Source organism: Podarcis gaigeae, assembly GCF_964106915.1.
Source record: "Podarcis gaigeae genome assembly, chromosome: 3".
Classification (NCBI taxonomy): domain Eukaryota; kingdom Metazoa; phylum Chordata; class Lepidosauria; order Squamata; family Lacertidae; genus Podarcis; species Podarcis gaigeae.
The window spans coordinates 62955898-62982078 of NC_139680.1; the positions used below are offsets into that span (position 1 = coordinate 62955898).

The 26181-nt window shown below is 40.8% G+C and overlaps 1 protein-coding gene across 1 annotated transcript in view; it reads left to right on the top strand.

Annotated features, from left to right (window-relative positions):
* Positions 1 to 402: 402 nt before the first annotated feature.
* Positions 403 to 26181, top strand: part of AIG1 (androgen induced 1) — a 73627-nt gene continuing 47848 nt past the window's right edge. The window contains exons 1-3 of the mRNA XM_083731727.1: positions 403 to 843; positions 17452 to 17607; positions 23131 to 23232. Of these exons, the coding sequence (XP_083587853.1) occupies positions 508 to 843; positions 17452 to 17607; positions 23131 to 23232 (594 nt within the window). The 5' untranslated portion in view covers positions 403 to 507. The remainder of the gene's footprint in view (positions 844 to 17451; positions 17608 to 23130; positions 23233 to 26181) is intronic.

A 26181-nucleotide genomic window follows, 5' to 3' on the forward strand; every position in this document is an offset into this window, starting at 1 on the left:
CCCCCACGAGAGAAACCGAAAGCTATCCATCGGAACACTATGGAGGAACGTAGGCTTTTAGCGGAAAAACACTTAAGACGGAAAAGCAAAGACAAGAGCTCACACTTTTTATCACGCACTTGTTATTTCGTGCGCAAAACGTGTGTGTTTGTGTAAGTGTGGGAGATATATACAGACCACCGCTCATATCTGAAAGCAGGCTTTGGGACTGAGGCAGAACCGAAAACCTCAACAGAGAAGCCCCTTCAGGTTGCAGGAAAAGTCGAACAAGCGCCAATGTCCCCCCTCAAACCGCCCCCCTCGCAAGTAAAAAGCAGGCAGAAAAAAAACCTCATGCACTTGTGCGAAGACGATTTTTCAAAGCACAAAACAAAATGCATAGAGTTCTATTCGCGCTGCCTGTGGATTTCGCTTGTACGTCGCCCAATCGCGGAACCTGAGCCCTGTGCGCGGGATGGCAGCCCTTAGCAGCCTCCTCGGAGCCTCTCAGGTTCTCCCTTTCTTTCTATGGGAAGCGGCCAGCTGGGCCGGCGGCGCGCGCTCCTCTTGCCTCCCGCTTTGGCGCGCGCGCCGCCCATCCGAAGGCTCCCTGCTCCCCGAGCGCGTCTCCGTTTGCCTCTTTGCTCTCTGTCTCCGCCGGGCGGGTTCACTCGGGAGCTCCGGCCTCGCTTGTGCAAGAAAGGGGCGGGGGGCCGCGGCAACATGGCGCTCGTGCCGTGCCAGGTGCTGCGCGGCGCCATCCTCCTCTCCTACTTCTCCATCCTGTGCAACTACAAGGCCATCGACATGCCCGCGCACCAGACCTACGGAGGCAGCTGGAAATTCCTGACGTTCATTAATTTGGTAAGTCGGCCGGCCGCCCGCCCGCACCGCCTTCCCCCTGCGCGGGCGTGCGCACCTGGGAAGGGCGGCCGGACGCGCTCCTCCTCCGCCGCCGCCGAGCGACGAAGGGGGGCGAGGCCCGCGCAGGGAGGAGAAGCCCCGCTGGGCTCCTCGAGTGCCTCGCGCTCCCTTAGGCTTCCTCCCTGAGAGGAGACCTTGACTGGGGCGGGGCGAATGCCCCTTCGGTTCCCGGGGTTGCCGAACGGAGCCGGGGAAGGGGAGGAGCCCGCGAGGGAAGCTACACTCATCCAAGCGGCGAGAAAGAAGAGATGCCCCCCCTTTTCTTTTATCTTTTGTCTTCTGTTGTCAGTTCACTAATCCTCGCAAACGGAACAGATCGCCAAAAAAGGAGGGAGATTCTTCTTCATGTCATGGTCTGGTTTTCTGGGCATGTCAACATTGATCCAAGACATGCTTCCCCAGACAGCTCCCACTTCAGGAAGAAAGGATCAATTGCATCAATGGAGGATGTTGTAGTTATAGTGGCAGGTCATGACAGTATAAAGCACCAGCATGTTACCCATTACAGAATTTATTCCCCTCCCCCCCCAAAAAATAATAATAACCAGGAGGAAATAGTTCACAATATTTCTTTCAAAATGGCCATACTCTTCATGTATGAAACTAGGACACTGGTCTTCAACTGGTGGGTCTGATCCAAGGTGGGTTGCAGCAGGAGCGCTTCCACGGTGCAGGGTAGAAGAGGCCCCCAAATGTGTGTTTGGGTTAACAGTGGTTCCTGGGTCTGGAAAAGGTGAAGATCATGCACTACGAGAAGGCTTGGGAACCTTCTAATCTCCATTTGTCCTTGGGCTACAACCCTCATCAGCCTAGCATGGTTGGCAGTTGGAGATTATGGAAGTTGCTGGATCATAGAGAGCATCTGGAGGGCCAGAGTCCCCCATGCGTGCACTAGAACAAGACATTTGTTCACCACCCCTACACTAGACACACAATTGTAACTGCTTCTTCCCAATATTACCACATATGCCATCACCATCACATACAGTAGCAGCAAGTGCCATTTTGTCTGCTGTTAGTGAAAGGCCCAGAAATTCCACACTCAGTCTGTGCGAAAGCGGTGTCTTAGGAACATAGCAAGTTGCAGTGGTCCACCTAGCTCAGTTCTGTTGTTGATACTGACTGGTAGTGGCGTTCTAGGTTTTCAGGCTGGAGCCCTTTCCAGCTCCACCTAAAGTGGCCCAGGATTGAACCTTGCACCTTTTGCATACCTTATGTACAGCTCTTCCCCCAGATAATCTGTTTTGCCTACACAATGCTTAATGGTGTTTATAAATTACTCATGGACCACAGAGTTCAAATTCTTAGGTCACCCAGTGATGCTACAGTGTACCTGGTTGCAGGCTGTCTAGCCACCTTGTGACATGACAGCAAAGACAGTAGCATCAAGAGGGACCTTTACCATTTTGCACTGCGACATCAAATATGAAGAAAGGGAATTCAGGAGATGGCTTCAGCATGTTTTGTACAATTTGTCACTCTAACATACTATAATACATGTGCACCTCTGATGTCATATGAAATGGATGCAGATAACAGGCTGTGGATATATTAGTCATCATCATCCTATGGCCCTAGTAAAATTATCACCCATGTTGGCCATTGGTAATGAGTAACTTTCATAACAAAATCCCACCTTTAATTTTGTGGGTTTTTAAGAAGCCCAAAATATGTACTGTCCAGTTTGGGGCTATAGGTTACACATATTTTACCCAAAGATCCATACTGTGTTCAAATTTGGTGTAGAGTGGGGGAAATTGCTTTAAAGGTGCAGAATGGTAATGAGTAGCTTTCAATGAAAAGATTTGTGGTATTCTTTACTCCCATTTGATTATTACATACTTTTGACAATTTTTTTTACACAAGATCTTATTTCAGTGAAAGCTACTGATTACTGACAGCCACCATGACCAATAATTTTTACTACAATAATAGGCTATAAAAAGTAGCTTGTCCAATCCTTCAAGATGGTACCAACTTCCTATTTTAAGGCCTACTTAATTGGAAGGAACAAATCTGAGAAAATTATATTTTTCCCAGCATGATTTCTGTATCTTTTTTTACCATGGCCCACCCAAATATTTCAGTCTTTCCATTCTCTGAAAGATTCATCTCAACTTCAAAGTTAATCTGATACAGTACTAATAACTTTGATTGCTTTAAAGGTAGAAAGTGATTATTGTATGACTGAGTAATGCTGTACTCTTTTGTATCATGTCAATTGAACAATTAATCTTTTTAAAACTGAATTGTCAATTCTGTCAATTCTTCATGAATTGATTTGAGTTGATGCTGCTGATGAATATTTGCACTGTGTTTTTCCTTTTATATATAGCCAACCGGTTGTCTTTTTTATTGGACATGATTGGTTTAATTCCAACCATTTCCCTATGTTAGCTTCTGTTCACTGACAATGAAATTATAAGGCCTCTTTATTATAAGGCATATTTCCATTGTTTGCAGGAATTTAATCAGACCTTAAGATAGGACTGGTTTTCTTATTGATAGATTGTCTACCTTTTCTTAGTTTGTTTATTTTACTATTTTCCCAAGTATTAAAGTATGCCAAGTTACATGATTGGGGGGGGGGGGATTACTGCAGCTGAGAGACACTTTTTTCACTGAATTGTGCAGTGTTATTTTTGCAACACTGATGGGGCTGTTTAAAATAAGGACATATTTTAAGAAGTTTCTCCCACCATATTATATGTAAAAAGTTGCCAAATTAACTGATTGAAACTGCATTAGTTTTCACAGTTTTCAAGGCTAGCACTGTTGCATTTTGTCACATTCCATTTATCTTCATGGCATCACAAAAAGTGCTTTATTTCTTAGGCTGCATTCATATGAACAAAAACAACAACAATTGGGAGTAGTTAGGTCTGTCAGAATTGCATGACTTTTTTCTAACTGTATACTTTTGCTTTATGTACAGTGATGCACAGCTCACATTCCACTCAAAAGTAGGCTTACGTGCACTGAAGCTAGGTGCAGATAGCTGGAGTTTCCTCTACTAGCTTTCTAGAAAGGAAGTGATCGTAGAACTCATATTAATGATTAATCTATCCTGAGAGCTTTCTTACCCGGGGGTAACTTGGTCATTAATAGCATCCTGCAAACTGGTAATGCAAAGCTATTACACATTGGGAGCAGGTGTGTGTGTGTGTGTGTGTGTGTGTGTGTGTGTGTGTGTGTGGAATAGCTATCTTTATGGACTCATTTTCTCTGCAGTAGATTATTTGAATCCTGCGATGGGTGGAGCAAGGCATATTGATTGTATATGGGCCCCGTTTGAAAGAGAAGAGTGATAAAGATCACAGATATTGAGCAAATGAAGCCTTTCCAGCCATTCCTATTTACTGCTACTTAAATTTTTGAATTTTTGCTTGACATGCAGCTTCTAAAGTCATAGAAGCTATATTAGAAAAAAAGAATTGGGAACCAAAGTGAACCTAACTAGTTTGGACCTATTCTAGTTTGCTTGACTGTGTTTTGAATTCCTGACTACTAGGCATAAAACAGTTTGGGTGTTTTTTTAAACAGTACTTAGTGATAGCCAGATGGCAATTCTATTTAAGAAACAAATGTTTTCCATCCTATTAGTTCCACTTCGCAAGAGTATAACGTTGGATAAACGAAGAATATTTATTATTTATTTTGGACACAACTTCGGTCTTTGGCACCACAGTACACAACCTCAATCTTTGGCACCACACAGACAGAATTTAGGTTCTTGATACATTTGAAGGCTACAGGCAATTTGTGAGGAGCATGTCATTTAAAATAAAGGCTGACTTGCAGGCTGTCATGGGGCAGTAATCTCTCTCAGCATTAGACTTTGAGAAACTGCTTGTAATTGTGGTAATGTTATATACCCTTCATGTCAGTTGTTTGTATCTTAGTTTCCTATTGAGAAAAACACATGATAAAATGTGTCTGGGTTTGGGGGAAAATGTGAAAAATAACTATATTTAGTCAAAAATACTTTCTTGCTTTGTCTTTACTGTGCTTTGACTGACACTACTGAAGTGCATTGACAACCTTTTTCTGTTATTCATTTATTCTGTCAGTTGTATGCCTCTTTTCCACAAAAGAACCATGCTCAAAGTGACTAGCCACAAAGAAAGAGGAATGCAACAGTACAAAAAAATTCACAGTAATATAGAAAGACAATAACAAAGCAACAATTTCATAACATAGTAAAATAATAACAATAGCAATTGCATAACATAGTAAAATAATAACAATAGCAATTGCATAACATAGCAAAACAATAGCAAATATAATAACTTATTAAAAAACCACATTCCAATACTATAAATATTACAAGATTACACTTAAACAACATGCAGCATCTAATAGCAAAAATAACAAGGGAGCTTCACCTTCGTCTTAGAAAGACCCCTCCTATGATGCCACTCAAAGTCCCTCTCTTGCAGCAGCTACCTATAAGGCTTCCAGGGGCAATGGGTGGTGTAGCTGGGAACACTTCTCCCATGGTGTTTATAATTGTTTGTGTAAACCCATGACTTTTTCTGTATGGTTGCATGTCTACTAATTTTTTCTCTAAGGTAAAATAATAGATTCTCAGCAAATTCAATTAATTAGCATTAATGGCACAAACTATGACCAATAGTGCTACAACTAATCAGATTAGAACTGTGCCCTATTTGGCCACACACTTTCTCCTTTCATTGCAGACTAATCCTTACGTTATCTCATTTAATTATTAAACTTTTCTCCCACCTTTCCTGCATCCTGCATCCACGGAAGGTTGCAAAGTTGATGAAACGTCATTGGCTAAAACAACGAAACCTAAAGAGTAAAGCTGTTATAACTGGCAAATCTGCTGTACATTTAGACTAATGCAGGCTTGGGTTGTTTCTGTCGGATCTCAGAGGCCCACAGGATGTAATGCAAAAGGACTCACAAACCCTCCTTCCTAACTACTACCAGGGTTGCTAAAGTCCCTTGTGAAACTTTCCACACACTGGGAGGAAACAAGCTTCTGTGCAAGTAAATCAGTTGTGCCTAAGACTGGTTGCTGAGACTCCAGTCCTGTGCTTTTTTGAAGCATGAATCCAGTTCAGGTCCCTTGGTTTTAGAAAACTGTAGATCTGAATGATTCATATTTTGATTCTAAACTCATCTCACACATCGGGTTTGCATTGCTCATCAAAAACCAGTCCTACATTATTTGGCTTCATACTTCCATCCACAGCAGCACAGTTTAAAAAAATTTGACCATGGTATTTTGATTTCATCTGCAAAAGGGATTTACTAATTTTAACAACTCTTCTGGAAATTGTCTTTGAAAAGGAGTTGGTTGGTTTTGGCCAGTTGCCTTGTCCAGCGTGGCAGGGGCATACTGTGTGTCTGCATGACTTGAGCAAACCTGGAAACACTTTGTTCCTCTGCATTATTTCCATCAAATTGCAAGTGGTATCTGCTTCCTAAAATGAATTAGACCGCCCAGATGCTGCTTGAAAATATGCTGCTCTTGAAGTGTCTGGAAATTGGCTTTCTCTTAGTTTTCCTAGTCTCAGTTTTAAACAAATCACCAGAATGCAGAATTTTGTTCAAGAGTTCTCAATGAACGCTTTTAGATTGAAGGATTGTTTACAGGGTGAATATAATGTAGTACTTGAATTAATTTTGTTTCCAGATAACTTATTGATCGTTTACCTTTGCACTGAAGCAAGACACAGAATATCTAGTTTGGTAACTCCCCAAATCATTGGCTGAATTGCTGCGCTATCACAGAGTGTCTTAATATTCCAAGTGCTGTAGGATGCTGGTGTTAACAACAGAATGTAAAATTTAAAAATCCTGTACAACGAATAACTTTCGCTCAGAATATGGAAGGCTGTATCTTTGTTTCCCAGAGTCCTGCCTTGTTACTCACTATATACTGTCTAGACAGTATCTGTATAGTGGTAGCTCACCTCTGTATGCTTATATTTATTCCTGTCCTGTTGTCTACAGGCCTGTTAAGCATAGCAGTCTTTGTCCCTTTCCGTGGTATGTGAGATGGTCTGGTTGCTTGGCATGCAAATGTATCTGAGATAAGACTGGAGAGTGATGTCATCCAGAACATAATGCCTCTCATCAGCAGTGGCAAGCAGTGCTGCTTAATTTCCTATGGAGAAATGGTGTTTAGGGATGGGATAGCTCTTTTTCAGATGAAAGGCATCAGATTACCCAACACTGACCATTAACTTCTGCTGCTTTTCAGCTTTGAGATCATACTTCTAGCTTCATTGGCAAATTGTTGTTTGGTAGAGAAAGCCTATCTGACTTAAAGAACATGGGATTTAATTATAGAAAATACTCCACTTTCATGTTAATGAACACTTTCTATCACTAATATAGTAGTGAAGTTGTTCATTTGGTCAAATATTCAACCAAACATTACTATTTTAACCACTCTATGGATTACAGTATTGGCAGGCTAAGCCATTTTCATGACAATCCTATTCATGACCTTCTTCAGACAAGTGCCCCCTCATCTCACGAAAGAAATTTCTGAAAGCTCTTGTTGTTAATTACAATAATACTTTTCTCTCAGGGTTGCAGATAACAAACATTCTGTTTGTTTATTTACTGCTTAAAATGTAACTGCAGTCTTAGTTGATGCCATATCCTGGCTTGCAGAAAATAGAATAGTGGGATATTAAATACAGTACATTCTTTTCATCTTCTTCTTTTTCCCTAATAGATTATATTAAAGCTTTAAAAAAAGGTATACAAAATATCAAATACCCAGTATCTTTTTATAATTCCAAGGATAAAATATTAATCTAAATAAAAACCTAAACCAAAAAATGGAAAAGAAAAAGATAGAGAGGAAGGTGGAGGAAGGGAAAAGAAAAAAAGAACGACCAGGCATATTTGAGTAGGCTGTATCTTTCTGTTGGCTGCAAGAGAGTCAGGTAGTTGATGCACCCAGATGGAACCTTTGAAATATGTATGATAGTGGCAGCTGTGTGGGGGAAGGGTGGTTTGAAGTGTCCTGAAGAGGAGGGCCATTTATTGTGTAAGTGTCCTTTTACATAGTTATAAAGCTGAACAGAGAGAATTAGGGAGCACTCAGTTTCTAGCCTTTACTTACTTGATAAGATCCTTGAATGGGTGCCTCTCCCACCTACTCACTTCTTTTGGCAGTGCTATGCAGATTTGTCAGGAGACCTCATTGTGTGGTAGAGAACCCCTTTCAGTTCCATCCTGCCTTGCTGTGACCGTTAGGGCTTTAAAAGAGTGCTGCCAAAATTTGGGACTGGAAGCAGACAAGCCCACTTCTTCCTGATTTCTCCATCTATCCTCCCTTCTTGTTCTCACCTTCTGCTGCAACAGACAACCCAAAGGAGAGGAAGAGGGCTGAGAGGCAAAAAACAGTTTAACATTGGGGTTGCAGTATTCCCTGCCAACGCAGAGGCATTGAGCCTAGCCCTCTTGAATGCTTCCTCGTGACCAAGTCAGAGACTTGCTGAAGCATCTGCAGGTGGAGAGGATACTCACGGACGCTTTTGGAGTAAAAAACCCACCACTGACTCCCCCTATGGCCTGCACTCCCCCTGACGCTTAGAGATTAGACCAGGGCCAGAGACCCTGAGAGGGCCAGGGCAGCAATAGTGAGGCAGGCCCATTCAACCAGACTGGACTGATAAGCCAAGTTCATCTCTGCTGGGGGTAAGCATGGTTGTCCAGGAAAGAAGAGGCCAGAGTAAGTAGAATACCACCCATAGTTTTATGGTGCCTAGGAGCCTGTGTTTGTTGTCTGAAGGTTTAGAATCTAGCAGAGGGTCTAGATGGCTTAGCCTTTAGTATAGGAGATCCTGTATACATTTCATTACTTGTTTTGTAATTCACTTCTCCCCATAGTCGGTGGAGTAACGGAGGCTGTGCACAGGCCTCAGGACAATCCTAAAGTCAGGTGTGTGGAATGTTGACTTTTCTTTCCAGAGTCCCCAAGTGCCCTTAGAACAGTTTGTACGTGGCAGGCTGGGGTGTAAATGTAGAGAAAGCAATAACCCTAATGGTAAACATTGTTTTCATAGGCTGTTCAAAGTCATCTGCTTCATTCTTTCTTTAGGAACAAACACAAGGGAGAGCAATAGTGATGTTTGCAGTTAGCCTGCTTCTGGTAAAAACCAATGTTTTAAATTGTCTTTATAGCATCTTCTCCATAGGACACTATGTCAAGAGGGCCCAAGCTACTTGTTGCCATCTATTTCTTGAACTCTACCTAATTAAATAAATATATCAAAGTTTTACTTCCCGGAGGCATGTAAAGAATTGATCAAAGACTGTGAGCTATCAAGAGCAAATTTTAAAAGTGTTTGTTTCTTTGCTGTGCAAGAACAACATCTCTAGAGCACTTCAAAGAGAATATGTTGCTGGAAATGGTGTTCGAAAAAATTACTGTCTTAATTAGTGGTACACAGTCAGAGCAAAACGATACTTTTTAGAGGTATGTTTATTCATCATGGCCCAAAGTACTTTGAGGATTTTCAGATAATTTATTGTTCTCCAAGTTCTTCAGAATAATAAGAGTTTGAAAATTTGGCTTCCTTTTGGTTTCTGAAGTTGCTTTGATCCTGTATCTCAGGCATCAAAGTGCTCTCTCTCCAGCTCTGTTGCTAGTTGGTTTCTTCTTTTTTCCTCTTGGGGTTTGCTTAAGTTATGTTATGTTATTTATTTACTTTGGGTAGTACAAACGTGGCTGCATTGTTTTAGTAATATCTTATATGTGTATTTAGAGCTGGAAGCGGATGATCTAATGTTTGGGTCACGTAGTGAGGGAGAAGTACAGAAAGAAATGGAGCCTGCAAGCTGGGGTGAGGGGATGGGACATGAACAAATGGAATACCTGGGGGGGAGAGAGATTATTAAAGGAAGCATTCCAGAAAGGCCAATGAAGTGAGGAAGAGAACACGGAGCAGTTGCTGGCACTGATGGTGACTGAGAGGGAGGGGAATCCCATGCCTTCACCTACTAGCCAACTTTTGCTAGAATGCAGCTGTATTATGATCCATACCAGCCACATGTTTGAACGTAGTTTGTGTACTAGAATGCAGATAGGTGCTCTTTTGCAGTCACTGAACAGTTTTATGTTTCATTACCAAAATGAGGGAAATTCTAGAAAACCATCTTCATTTTTAAGGGCACAAGTACATCTTGATCCTGTGCAGAGTTAGGCACACCTAAGTCCTTTTGTTTCAGTGTGTTTTGGTGCACTTAACATTGTGTAGGACTAGGCTGTAAGAGTAGCATGCTACTAAAAGGAGCCATGGGGCACACACCATGCATACTCATTTTTATTTTGTCAGAAGTATGTAAATGCCCTTGCCCTCAGTTTTTCTTCTAGCAGGAAAGTAGGCTATGTGAGTGCATTCTCACTCACTTTCTCTTCCCGTTCTTTAAAAAGCCTGGCTTAGATGTTCCATTGTTTAATTCTCTGGAAATCTGAACTCATAGTATGACCCATGGATGGTGTTGTCAATCTATACTATCTTTTTCTTTCCAGGATATCCTGGAAAGTGTGTTTTGCCCCCCACCCATCTCATGCCAGTACCCCTTCTGTAATGGTGTTTGTATCTTCATCTACTTATCTGAAACTATTTGCAGGCACCTGAGTGGGGAACATCTGCATTCTGCTCTTGGTATGCTATGTTCTGTGTGTTGGTCTTAAGGGGAGGGGGTAGGCTTTTGGTAGTGCTTCAAAGCAGGGAGATGAACTAGCTTGCTTTCGTTACTTTCCAATTCTGTACCAGCATTCATGTGTTCAGACCCCAAGAACTCTTCATAGCATGGAGAAACTGTTTGGAATGCTACTCCTACCTATAAAGTGCAGCCACATTATGCTATCTCACACTCATGAGAACCTTTACTAGCACTCTTAAAATGTCATCAGAAATAGTTTATAGTCTTTATTTTAAAATCATTTACAAATACAGTGGTACCTCGGGTTAAGAACTTAATTCATTCTGGAGGTCCGTTCTTAAGATGAAACTGTTCTTAACCTGAGGTACCACTTTAGCTAATGGGGCCTCCCGCTGCCGCCACACCACCAGAGCACGATTTCTGTTCTCATCCTGAGGTAAAGTTCTCAACCCAAGGTATTACTTCCAGGTTTGCGGAGTCTGTAACCTGAAGTGTCTGTAACCCGAGGTACCACTTTACAACATATTGATGCTGCGCAACAGTCCTACCAGGAAATGTTTTAATTTCACCTTATTTAAATAAGTATTATAAGAAGCCATTTTGTTTTGGATTAAGTGTGCAATCTACTCTGCATGTTAGAGGAAGTTCACATATACAATTTTTCTGCTATGTATTAGGGGAAAGATTTCACTAAGCTAATCTTAAATCAATCTTACCCCCTCCCTCCAACTGAGCAAGCAATTTATTCATAAAAAGTTTGGGGCTTTCCTCCCACTGGAAACCTTATCCTTAAGCCCAGTTTAGTACAGACAGCTGCAATGCATGTCTCTTCCCCCCTACTTAACTAGCAGTCCCAAATGTTACCTAGTCTGTTACATGGCCTTTCCCACTGTTTGTTGATTCTTGGCATGCTTCCCAGGATCTATCACTGATCACATTTGTAGCATTGCGTGTAATATTAATATTTAAGTAAAAATAATGGCGTAGCCTCCAATGCTGAGTAGGAGCCAAACAAAACTGAGCTTTAGAAAAGAAAATGTAAAAGATGTAATCTAATAAAAAAAAAGTATTCCATATAAACATATTTGCTGAATGGATGATATAGATTTAATGAAATTATCCTGCCTTGTAAACAGGATATGGAAAGCAATAAAGACAGATTTTGTATGTACAGCTAAACTGAAGGGAGGAAGGAGGGGAATAGCAATTATTAGAAAATGACTTTGGCTAGAGGTTTTGTGTTTTTAAAAATATATATATTAAAAATGCTGTTCCTTTAAACATGTACCTATGAAGGCCATGTTCACATGTGACAATAAGCCAAGAATGTTGGTTTAATAAACTATACTGTGAACATAGTCTGATCACTTCCATTTCATTCCTTCCTTGACATGAGTGGATAAACAAACCAGGATGTGTCATATCCAGACCTGAGAAATTGCTGGTCCTCCCTTGTGCAAACAGAAGTGCAGTCCATAGGGGCCCCCTTGGTGCATCCATCCTGCTACAAGCAATTGTAGGCAATTGTAAATAGTAAAATAACTCGTGGAATAAATCACCAGTGATATCTTTGTTCAGAGTGATGACCTGATGAGACAGCCTGAGTTCTTCTGTTTGCAAAGGCTTTGGCGTCGTGGAGGCATTCCCATAATACCAAAGCCCTAAGTGCTTTCTGAAGCATCATATTAAGTATTGTGAGCTGTATTCAGCTAGCCTTTATTCAGAATATACCCATTGAAATTTATGACCATGACTAACTTAGGCCCATTAATTCCAGTGTCTCTACTCTGTGTAAAAGTTAGTTGACTACAAACTTATGTCAATATGAATTCACCATAGCCTTCCCTTAAGACGCCAGTTTCAGTGCCCAACTGGCCTGGCCAGAAGTACAACTGGCCTGGCCAGAAGTACTTCAAGTTATGTGAAGTGCTGCTAGGATGACTGTCATCACACAGTTCCCCCTGGGTTCAGTTGCAGTGTCTCTCTTCCAGCCAGGCCAATACATGAGCCTGGCAATTGAAAGCTTGGTGGATAAGGCCCTCAACTCCCTCTTACCGCATTCTCAAGTTTTTGACTGTCTGTGGTGACAAAAGAGCAGCCTGGCTGGAAATGCTAGGCGTAGACACTCAAGGCTATGTTGGGTTTGAAACAAAAAGTTACCAAAAACACACGTTGAAGGCCTGTCTTCCTCAGTTGCTGAAAGGCAAAGCAACACAGTCTTTCCCCTTTGTTCCAAATTTCAATAAATGTTAACTTTGGTTTTGTAGGTTCCTCCCTACTTCTTGACTTATGCTCATAGTTAATGTCAGTGATAGATGATAGGGTGGGGCAGCTGTGCTCATCTAACCTCCAGTCACCCATGTTTGCTGCTGTATACTGAGATGGGGAGAAGCCAGAGGACAGCAAGGCTGGCACAGTGCAAACACATTGGCGGAGCCAGTCTAGCGCATTGCTCTGCCAGCATCAACACCAGTTCACTCCTCACCCTCTCTGTCCTGGGATGTAGCAGGGATGTGGACAGCTGGAGGTCAGGTGAGCACCTCCACCCCACTCTTCACTGCTGTTTAATGTGCATGGTGGGAAACATAGCTTGCTGGGGACTAGAACAACCCATTGGTGACCTGAAGCAAATGAGAAGGGAAAGAAGCTTTCACCTGGCATAGATATATAAACATTGAACAGCTTAGTGTCAGAACCATGTCATAGTCCCTCGTGATTTATCTGAACTTAATACACTGGATTCTATAGGATTAGGTGACTGTTGTCCATTTAATGCCAGTCTAAACTTTATAAGCAGCGAGATGGAAATAAACCTGCTGAGGAACTAACTGGTTTGATCTCAAGGACAGTGGCCCAGTCAATCACACTTCCAGTAGTAAAAGAGATAAGTCGTCTGACTTAATGTTTCCTTATTTGATAGTATCTTCAACCACATTTTCTGCTTAAGCTTAATGTGTGTTCACCTCACTACACCATGCCAAAGGATTGACAAATGACTACAAGAAGTACACAGAGGTGACAGGAAAAGTCATAACAGATAATCTGGGGAAATAAATCATATTCCGCTTGCTTCAAAGGAAAACACACTTGTGGATCTGGCAGACTTGCAAGGTGAAGGTTATGTGACCTGGCAGGTTTTCAAGCAATTTGTTTTGCGTGCTGAAAGATCTAAATGCTTTTGCTACCATTTCCAGCTGCTGCCTTTTTGAGTTGATAGTATATCCTTCCATTCAAATCATCCTTCTGGGAGAAATGTTTCTGGGTATTAATGATCTCCAGAATGCCTAAAGATCTGGATCAGGTAGCTATGTACCATCATAGTTGTTTAATTATAGTCATCCATCTATATGTATTAATTAAAAGGGTCTGCTCTGACTATAACATTGAGGAATTCACCTGAATCTTTGTTTGTTTTACACACATTCAAACCCATTTTATGATTATATGACGAGGAATATAAATTGTGCAGTTAATGTGTGTAACCACCAGCCATTGTGCACATTCACCAGGCCTTGTGGAGAATGTGCACATAATCCTTCTATGAAGAGGGAATTGTGCACATTTTCCTGTCTTGTCTACGTCAGAGCCATATTTCTGCAAACCTTAGAGGAAGGCATCTGATTGTTCAAGGGTCAGTTTTCCCTAACCTGGTACCCTCCAGAAGTAGTTGGACTCCCATCAGTACCAGCCAGAATAGATAATGATCAAGAATGACAGAAGTTGTAGTCCAAACTATCTGGAGGGTACCAGATTGGGGGAAGCTTGATAGTCATTTCAAACAAACTTTAGCAAGTAAAAGGTGTGATAGAAAAATTATGTTGTTATTGTTGCTGTTATCCATAGCAACATCAGTATTTAATTTTATTACATATTCACCACATTACTGTACCTTCTTCACCGTAAGGTTCCGGGGTGGGTTACAACAATTTAGAAAACAGTATTAAAAACAGTTTGAGACAGGCACAAGAATAGGGTGGGTCCTAGGGCAAAGAGATGCATCTTCAACTACGGGAACAGCATGATGAAGATGCCAGTCACGGTTCATGGGGAGGGAATTCCACAACCTAGGAACTCCACGAAGAATGCCCTCTTCCAGGTCACACACACACCCTATGAGCCTATAGGGTGGAGAAACTACCAAGAGGGACCCCCTTTGCAGATCTTTACACTTCAACAGGCTCTATAGGGAAGGAGGCTGTGTTTCAGATATTTGGGCAGTCTTCACATTTGTAATTATGCCTATGCTACTTCATGCAGCTGTCTATAGGACTGAAGTATGCATCCACTGACACCCTAGAGGTGTCTTCCATGTTGTTCTTATGGTTTTCTTAACCCACATGTGAGGAAGTGATTTGGAAATGGCTGGTGATTCGTAGTCTTAAGGACATGTGATTGTAAAGACACATTTATCACGAGATGCCGTGATGTTTGGCAAAGATTCCCCCCAATTGGCTCATCAGGTGTGTCTCTTATACTTGTATCTCACTATTGAAATGGTACAGGGATACATATCTCCATCCATGTCCTGTCCACTTTGCTGCATGCATTTGGGGACTTAAGTAGTGAAGTGGCCAACATACTCATCTTAGCTGAATGGAGGCATGGGTGGCTGGCTCTCCTCTGTGACCTTGTTATAACACCACTGCTGATGGAGACAGGCTTAGTTTATGATTGATTAGGAAATGTACAACTTATATCCCCTTAGAGAATGGGTGTGTGATTTTCTTTGAAGCTGTTATTTGAAACAGTTCTTTTCTTATAGCTTGGGGGGGGGGGGAATCTCAGTTACAAAAATAAAAAGCCCATTAGGTCATATCTCAAAATGTTGCCAATGCAGTATTGTCCCCCAACACACATTATGGAATGCCTTGTCTCACTTAACATTAAAAGGGATGTCAAGATGCTTTCCACCATTGCCTTCGGGAGACGGTTCTATGTTGTCATTGATTTCATAGCTAATAAGTATTTCCTTGGGATATGCCTACATTTTCTTATTCCCATATCCATGAGATTGTGTTTAGCAATAATTCAAATTAGAAACAAATTTGTGTTCTAAAGTATTTTACCCATTCATATTCATGAGGGTTTCTGTGGTCTGTTCTATGCAGAAGAGTGATTGTTAGCTTTCGGAGGTGCACAAGATTTTATATCTTAGTAGACTTGCTTCTGAGAAGACATAGTTAGGATTGTGCCATAAGTTTTATTTGGTTCAGTAGAATCTACTCCTAGGTAAGGAGGCCTAGGATTGGCACCTTTGATTCCTATTCACAGGTGGACAGAATGTAGGGAGCCATTTAATGTGAGGCTTAATCAATTCACAGGTTTTAGTAATGTAGCTATCCTTGATTATTCCTAGAAAAGTATTGGTCTCTTAACATGGTCACGTCTTCATCATCATTGCAGCAAGGTGTTGTTTATTTTATTTTTATTATTTATACCCCATCCATCTGCCTGAGTTTCCCCAGCCACTCTAGGCAGTTTACAGTACTTATAAAAACATACCGGTAGTAAAACGTCAAATATTTAAAACTTCCCGATACAGGGCTGCTTTCAACCATTTTTAGACAAGAACACATGTTTATGTGATTGGGGACCTGCTAGCTCAATTACAGGGTTAGATTACAGGAAGCATAGGATTTCATTTCTGCAGATAAAAATGGGCAACCTGCTGGAAGCTGGATCCATGTCCATCCTATATTGGAAAGCCAGTCAAGAAAAGCTGGCAATACAATTGTTAGCATTATTAGTACCTCACATCAGTTGGCTAGTTATCAGTTGGCTGTAAATCTCTAATATTCCAGACCCTCACCAGGATGAGATTACTGTCTTGTCTTCAGCCCACACATTTTGGGAAAAGCAGCCAAAAAACTTTTATGTCCTAAGCATGTTAGCAGATTCTTTGAATTCTTACTGAATTCTGATCCAGCTATCAAAGGCTCAGTTTCAAAATATAATCTAGGGTAAAGTGTTAATCGTAACAAATTATGTGGGCCAGACTTGAGCAGTGCCATTTCTTAAGTGTTTCAGGTGTTGACAGGGAAGGTTGAAGATAACTGCCACCCATTCTCTTTTATTCAAATTTCATTTGGCTGTGAATAGTGTTGAGGAGCTGGGAAACACTTGGGACTTTGAAGTACCGGTAGGTACTTTTATAGTGAAAAGCAGGACTTTTACTGTGTTACTATGTTAGCTTTCTGAACAAAGCTACCACTGCTGTGCTTTAGCACCACCCCTGCAGATGGCCAGATGGTGGCATTGCAGGGATCAGATGACCCAATTCAGCAGAGGTTTGGTGACATGAGACCAACAGAATCCTAGCAGGTCTTATAAAGCTGTTAACTCTGGCTCATTCTGAAGAATTTAGCACTGGTGGCACTCTAGACCACAAGCCCTGACACCCTTGGGACCTTTTGCAAACAGGAGAGTCATGTTCGTCCACCAGCCCTGATTCTGTCTTGAATTCTCACCCCCTCCTTAACATTCTGCATCTCGTTCTAAAATTCCTTTGTGATTGCCTCTTTTCTGTTTCCTCATTTCCATGTTAGTGGTTTTTCTGATGTGCCTGATTACTGCCACACACCCTTTCCTTGTGGCTTTCTTTCTGCTTGGCTTCCTATGTGAGAAGATTCCTCACACAAGGGTAACCTCTGGTATTTTCGATGTATATCTTAGAAAATGGCTTAACATAATCACTACTGTAAAAACAACTGCATTGGTCTTATTTACAGCAGAGATGGTGTATATTGGCACTCTAATATTTTAATCCACAGCCAGAATGGAAACTTTGGATGTCCTGGCCTGGCTGCCGCAACATCATAATGAAACTATTGGAACTGTACAGCCTTCAAGATATACAGAATATATATCTTTAATTTTTTAATGCAGGTTATTCAAGCGGTCTTTTTCGGGATCTGCGTATTGACAGACCTTTCCAGCCTCCTTACTAAAGGAAATGACAGCCAAGAACAAGAAAGACAACTAAGAAAACTCATTTCCCTCCGTGATTGGATGATGGCTGTCTTAGCTTTCCCTATTGGAGTTGTAAGTACCATGCAAAGTAATTAACTTCCAGTTTGAGACATGTAGCCCGCAAATAGCTCATAGTATGTAGTCGACTAGCAACTTGCACACATTTAACTTGCACGAGACTCACGTGGACTCTGGGAGGCTCCTGCAAGATCTTGTGGGGAGCCTCCCAAAGCCCAGTAAACAATGCAGATTGCTGAAAGGTTGCTCCACCTTGCATGGGGGACAAGGCCCACTTGGTGCACTGGATGGAGAAGAGAGAATCTTAGAGCACTCTGTAGGACTGCCCCCATTCCAACAATTCCTCATCTTCTTAAGCAAGGACAGAACCTATACATTTCTCTGTTATTTCTATTCTTAATTCACACAGCAGTAATGTGTAAAGCAGAAAATTCCACAATTTATTAAATTCAAATACTGTGTGCAATAGTGGCTTCCGTATTATTGTTATTTTTAGAAACCCTAAGTGTGCCAGTGTGTAGTAAAGAATGGAAAGCATCATTTAGTCGTTTCTAATATGTTTTTGGTCCTTTAACCTTTTTTTTCAGTTCCTACTATTATATTTCAGTTAGTTTTTCTTTTACTCATAGCAATACAGCATCATAACAGATGATGTGAAAAATGAGATAAAACAGAAATGTAAGGGGGAAGACAACCCAATGCATTGGGTAATCAAACTTGCACTCTTATACATGATCACTGAAACTATAGCAGTCTAAATAAGAGAGAGGCTCTCCAAAAGAGTAGGAAAAGGTCCAGAAAATGGCAACTAAAATGATCAGTGGAATGGAGCAACTCCCCTATGAGGAAAGGTCGCAGCATTTGAGCTTAGAGTAAGAGGTGATACGATAGAAGTTTATAAAATTATACATGGCATGGGAAAAGTGGATAGAGAAAAGTTTTTCTCCCTCGTTATCACTAGAACTCAAGCTGAATGCTGAAAGATTCAGGACAGATAAAAGAAAGTACTTGGAGCAACGCATGGGTATGGTTCTTACTCCCACGGGAGGCAATGATGGCCACTAACTTGGATGGCTTTCAAATAGGATTAGACAGATTTGTGGAGTCATGGTGGTGTAGCTATGCTCTGGCTCCATGGAGGCAGGAGTGCTTCTGAATACCAGTGGCTGGAGACTGCAGGAGGGCAGAGTGCTCTTGTGCTTAGGTCCTTGCTTGCAGGTTTCTCACAGGCATCTGGTTGGCCACTGTGAGAACAGGATGCCATTCAACATAATTGTTATTATGTTCTTTAAAACGACACTGAATTCTGTTCTTTCTAATGAAGCTTTTTAAAAAGATCAACATTTATAGAATGACAAAATTGCAGCTACATCTTGTTCAACCACCTTTGCACTAATGTGTGTTGTTATTAAGAAGAACCCTTCCCTCCTTTTGAATCACTAGTTTGTTTCCTGATTTCAAATTCTTAGTCAGATGACACCTTGTCATGTTGCTTTCCGAAGCTTTAAAGTAGAATAGGGAAATGGAAATATTTCTTCACCATGGAAGAGGGGCATTGTTTTGTTCGTATTATTCATCACGTTGCCCATGCTCCTGGGAAGCGAGACTGGATATTACAAGCTAGCCGGTTCTAGCTATACAAATCATTCACAAGTTTTGTTTAGAAGCTGAAGGAACTGAAGGCCCTGGTTGTAGAACTATTTAACTTTATTGCAACTTTGCCTGATTGCTGGATGTATTTGCAGGAGATGCAGAAACTCACAGGAGATGTAGAAAATCACATTTTAATTTTGCATGACTTCACAGTAATGTCACAACCTCATGCATTATGCACGTTCACAAAGCAGCATTTCCATGCATTGGGCATGATTATGTAAGCCTTTGTCTCACAATGAAGAGCTTTGCTACATCCTCCAAATAAAGCCATGGAATCTAATTGGTGCCACTGATGAAAAACAGTATTCTGCATTCATTTTATTTCTAATAAAGACATGTTCTTACAATGCAGTTTACAATATAAATGTTTAAAGAACTGAAGAAACATATAATAAAAGCAGCAGCAGATAAAATCATATATAGAGGGCCAGCAATGAAATCAATAGAAAACTTGGTGGGATTAAGAAAAAACGTTTTCGGGACTGCTTAAAGGCTGCACAACAGGGAGCCAAGCAGGGTTCTCATGAAACACATATTCTCGGTTTTGTCATTTTTTCCCCCCTGTGTTCAACAGTTGATTGGATACATGTGTCAGGCACTGTTTTATGATTCTGATTAGCTTCAGAGTTACTGCACTAATTAGTTCTCAAAGCATTATCAGCTATTTTCTGGGCTGGTTTCACAGGATTTTTAGAGGAGCATGATGGTTTGTAGGGGTGTTCTAATTTTGTAAGACATTTGAATTGTAAAATCCAATCTGACCTCTCTGAAATATGGAGTAGAGGATCCAAAGGCTCAAACAAATAAATAAATAAACAAATGTCCTTCATCCAAAGGTCAGAGGCTGGTTCACAACATAAAAATACAAAATGAGAACACAAAATGCATAATAAAACAAAAACTCATTTAAAAGGCCACAAAATGTTAATTAGCCAAAGGCCTGGTTAGAGAGAAACCTACCTATTGTTGTATGTGCATTTGTAAAGAAAATAAAATTGATTTGTGTGATAGCTACATGCATGTATTTTCTGAAGTGGAAACTGACTAAAATTAGAATTGTTCTTTTATGCATCCTTTTCATACCCCAGGCATACCTGTGTTTTGGGCTTTCGTTAAACAAATCTGGCCACCTGGAACACCAGATGGTTGCAGCCAGTTTTGCTGAACCATTTCCATCCATAGGCTGACTTTGGTTAGGAGACAGATGGAACTTCCTATCTTCTGCTCTCTCTTTTTTCACTTTTACCTCACTGGCAAAGTATAAGTTTTCGTTGCTTCACAAGATACTTCATGTGCTCGCCAACTCTGTTGGACTCACTCCGTTATGATTCAGCTCAACTCACTTTAATTCATTAATATCAGGCCTGTTTTTGTTTCTTTAATGTAGCCCTGAAAGTTCATTTCATGATGCATGTTTCATATGCCAGTTGTGTTTCACAAGGTCACCCTAACCCCTTGCAGTACAATATGTCGTCTTAGAAAAACGGGGGATTTGTATCATTTTCTCCCTTGTCCTGCCTTTCAGTCAGTTGCATGTCAACTGCAGCAAAAGGGGGGGGGGGAGGGATGTGTGCCAACCCCAGTATTGGCACAAGAAAGGGAGCTACTTCTTGCAGAGCATTTTTACTTGCAGTGCCTTGCATGTGGTCCATCATAACTTATTTTTCCTGGCACAAATCTTAAGTTAGCTTGAGCAGGCATCAGTACTCATCCTAACAGATGGACAAATATATTTGAAGCTATGCATTGAGAGAGAAGCTTTCTAGTATAGCATTGAGAGAACAGCTCCCAAATTCTTCTTGTATGGCTAAGAGAAGATATATTTTCCTAAGCAAAAGTTCCGCTTTCGGGTGATTGAAAAGGTCACAATAGATGTTCCCGTCAAAAACTCAGGCAAATGAACCTCCATTGTAGGCTATTTAGTTCATATTCACAACACTTGCAACACTTATTCCTTCCAAACTATGACAGCAATCCTCTGTGCATTTGAAATGTGGGAGCACAATAAACTAATTTATTTATTTATTTATTTATTTATGGCTCTATCACGAAAATGTATCAAAGCAGTTTACAACAGTAAAAATAAGATAAAGCCATACAATAAAAGCATAACACAGAGTTTTCCAAACTTTCATGTTGGTGACTCCCTTTCTAGACATGCATCATTTCATGACACAGTAATTCAGTTTTACTAGCAAACCGGAGGTTAAACTAGCCCCTTTCCAGCCTTAGGAAGAGTGTGGAGAGCATTTGCGCGACACACCTATACACTGCAGCCAACACACTAACATGTCGTGACACACAGTTTGGAAAGCTCGGGCATAACAAGTTAAAAACAACAACGTTAAAAACAAAGATCAGTAATCAGATGTGTAAAGGTAAAGGACCCCTGGATAGTTAAGTCCAGTCAAAGGCAACTATGGGGTTGCGGCGCTCATCTCACTTTCAGGCCAAGGGAGCCAATGTTTGTTCACAGACAGTTTTCTGAGTCATGTGGCCAGCATGACTAAGCTGCTTCTGGCGAACCAGAGCAGTGCATGGAAATGCCATTTACCTTCCCGCCGGAGCTGGAAGGTTTATTTACTTCCACTGCCATGCTATCGAACTGCTAGGTTGGCAGGAGCTGGGACAGAGAAATGGAAGCTCACCCCGTTGCAGGGATTCGAACCACCAACCTTCTGATCAGCAAGCCCAAGAGGCTCAGTGGTTTAGACTGCAGCAGCACCCGTGTTGTATTCCGCAGGAGTGAGCCAATGACACTAAAGGCTCAGTTTCTTATTGTTGTCAAATGAGCCTCACCAACTTGGGGAAACAATCAGAGACACTGCTGCAGATGATCTCAGTGATCAAGCTGGGATATAAGGGTTCAGGCGATCCCTGAGGTACCCTGGACCTAAGTTGTTCAGGGCTTTGTAGTTTAATACAAGAACCTTGAACCTTGGCTCAGAGTAGATGGGCAGCCAGTGCAGATGTTTTCACAACGGTGTCACATGTTCTCGACCTGAAGCTCCTGTCAGCAATCCACATAATTTCTCTTGTACATTCAGATTATCCCTGTTCTCATGAACTGGCCTGTGATCTTTGAATGAAGGGCAATATATAAATTTAATAAACTATTGTTTATTAAATCATTGTTTCTTGCTCAATAAAGCCAGCTGGCATGCATTTGACTTTAGCAAAACGGAGCATATTTCCATTGGCATGACTTGATTACAGTTCTTGCTGTGTCCGTAAATGATAGGCAGGTTATTCGAGTTGTTCTTGTTTTGAATCAGGACAATACTTACTAGCTCCCTCTACTTCGAAATGAACTCCTTCGCATTTGTCACCATTATTGACTTCACAAAAATTGTGTGTGATTGTTACTAGCTCAGAGGCTTGTATATCAAAATATGTGTTTTATAACCTAAATATAAAAAGTAGGACAGAAGATGTACATGCTTTTGGAATATGAAATTACCAAATTGTTGCATGACAAATCAAGAACTTAATGTTTTTATAAATTAAAGAGTAGTTTAAAAAGAAATATTGCCTAAAGTTTCACTTATTTAAAAAATGTGGAAATTTTGAAAGGGAAGAAAACAATTTCCCATGTTTTAATATTATGCCTATTTCCAGATCTTCTATGTCTCAGGATAGCATGTGTGGATAGACGGCTTTATGTGGCAAAATTCACTTCTGACCACAAGACCGCTATCTGGAGAATAGGCAGAGAGATTATCCCCAGTGACACAGCATTGGGCTATGCCAGATATATACTGTGCGTTTAAATCAATTAAAAGGAAATTTCTCTTAGAACAACAGCAGTATTTATTTTTACACCATTAAAAGGAAGTGTTAAATGTTAATACAGTACTTTGCCTTTCTTTAACAAAGAACAAACATTTTCTTTCTTTCTTTCTGTTTCCCTCCTTGCTCCAGTTTGTCGTAACAATGTTTTGGAGCATCTACATCTATGACAGAGAACTAGTTTACCCAAAGCTCCTTGATAATTTTATACCACCTTGGCTGAATCATGGAATGGTGAGTATGCTTTCCTTGCTTTTAAAGTACATTGTTAATTGGTTTATTTCATTGTTGAGATCATATATGCTGAAATGTGCACAATGAAAAATATTCAAAGATGTTTACAGAGAGGATTTTTTTAAAAAGAAAGAAAGAAAAGGTTTTCTGTAACAGCTGGAGGATCAACCCTCATCTAATTTAAACTTAACTGTACAAGTTCTTGTGCTGTGTATATGACACAATATTAATAAGGTATCTTTTTTACCAAAGATTTGAGCGGTGTTCATGTAGAGGATAAGTATGTTGAGAGGTGGCTCTGAGCTGCATGTTTACCCTGCCCCTTGACCAGTGAGTTCTATAAAATGCACAGGAAGCTTACACACATGGAGAAGACTCCCATTTTGCTGAAATTAATAACTGCAATTGTGGAGACAGGAGAAGAAGTGTGAGTTTGTGTACAGGGCTAAGTGTGTGACCCAGAGTATTTTTCAACACTATTGCGCTATTTTCTGAGGAACAGGTGCTATCTTCTGGTTGTCTGTAGTCCAAGAATATTAGAACACATGGTAGATAAAATTTAAAATACGGCTTTTGCTGTGTTATCTTTTCATATAAACAAATACTTCTGTACAGAGAAGTGCCCACCCCTGACAGTCTCTCCCTGGTGGCCCCCTGAGTCACCCAAAAAGCGCTCCTAGTTTTCAGTGATTATCTCTTTCCCCACAGCCCATCTCATGCAGGAAGATGTCCCAACCAACAGAAGTGGTGTTTTGGAGCTATTGGGGGCTGCCAGTGGCAGAAGGGGATGGGGAAATCAACTTCTACTGACCCCCCCCCCACCAGAAATGCTCTAGATTGGGGTCCCCAACCCTTTGGACCTTGGGAACACAACTGGAAATCACAGACACCACAAAATACCCAGTTTGCTGGGGGAAAAACTGGTGATGCTCATAAGCTCCACCTCAACCTCCCCAAACTGGAAAAACATATCTACACGCCCTCTCCAAATAAAACACAGGGAAACAAAGCAGTATACCCTCCACAAAAAAGCAGCCAAAGGGAAAGGAGGAAAAAAACTGTCTCAATTAAAAAAGAATTGGGGAGGGGCACTAATGTGCCTGGCACACTTGATGTCACATCGCATCGTTCGTACACACTTCTTGAAGTGTAGGTTGGCATGTTGTTTTATTTCTAACTTCTAACATTGCAGCAGGCCTCATTAAAAGCCCTTTTAAAAAACAAATGGTTAAGTCCTGTCAGTTTCTGTTTATCCAAATGTTCCTATGACTATAGAAACATTTGGCTGTTGGGGGTTTTCACCACTTCACTGCCTAATGGCTTCTGATGCGTTAGCTATCTCATTATCGTCATTGATAATTCTAATTCTAATTCAGTCTGATGCTTTGTCTATCATAGCATCACATCTGGGATGAGATTATGACATTTTCCCCCCTTTCCTTTTCTTTGTAATAGAGAGAAATCTCTTATTTTTAGCATAGGGCCATATTAACACTTTACAGAGGAACAGAGCCATCATTTTGGCATCAGCTTTTGAGGTAAAAACACAGATGAAAAATAAGGGAATAATGTTACCTGTAAATTAGCTGACTTGTTGTGTTCAATAACAGCTAGGGTGATTGTTCTGAGCACTAAGGGACTGACCTTAATAGGTTCAGGTAGTTCACAATAAACCATTTTAGGAATCATTCAAAAATGAATACGGTAGTTTGAGGATTTAATTTCTACTATCATTAGTGACAGATTTATTTTAACCTTAGAACAACTCTGTAAAGAAGAACAGCATTAATTACATTACAGATAGGCAACCAAAGCTAAGAGATATTATCTTCCCTACGACTACTTATAGTACAAGCCCTAACCAAGTCTTTTCAGAAGTAAGTCCGGTCAAATTCAATGGGTCTCACTGCCAGTAAGTGGAGTTAGCAATAGCGGTTGGTGGCATGGGGTAGGCAGATTGGCTTTGCCACTGCATCCCCACCACACTGATCTCCCTCTTCCTCTCGGTAACTGGCAGTCATGGGAAACTAGGGGGTTAGCATAGAGGGCTTCCTAACTTGCAGCCAAGTGCCTTGGCTACTATGTTACAATAATTCTACCCATTGAATAGGATTTATGCCATGGATGCCACTGAAAATTTTCCTCTCTCTGCCTTCAGTGCAACTTTCTGGCCTCAGGGGCATGAACCCAACAGTCATCTTTACTGTTTATGTTCATGTGGCTCAACTGTTGACATACCATCCACCCATCCATTAACCTTGAAACTCAAGTCCTTGGTTTGTATAATTCTGCCATCTTCATGCTTATTTGCAATTCATCAGTTATTTGTTATCCTTGCTTTAATTACAGATCAAAAACAGAGGAATGTTTTCAAGGAAAGAGCTAAGGAGGGTGATAGTATTAAAGAACAAAATGGCTGGGAGGAACAGGCCGAGCTTCCTTAATGGTTTTCTGAATATTTGTCCTTTTAAAATACGTGAATTTCTTGGTTAATTTAAAACAAATGCAGGTTTAGAGTGCTGTGTTGGCTGAGCTCCAAGAAGCTTTTAAGCTTATGTGCTGGTCCTAAACAGTTTACTTAGAAACAAATCCAGCCGATTTCAACATAGCCCATTTTCAGGATGTAACCTTACAACCAAACCCCATCCCCACCTACAGTTCCACAAGTTTTTTCTAAAATCCTGTAGTTAAAAGTATATGTACATCTTGCTATTGCTGCTTTGGTGTAGGCTACTGGACCAGCTTCCAAAGTATCTAGCACAGAATCAGGTTCTTGGTCATATTTGTGCCTGTGTTTGAAAAACCAACTAATTTTAAATAAATTTTATCTTCAGAACATGTGATCAGAATTAATGGAATTCATTTTGTAGATTCCCCAGCTCCACCCACCACAGCATGTTGCTATGTTGTTTGAGCTATAAATTAGGTTAATAAAACAAACAAACATAG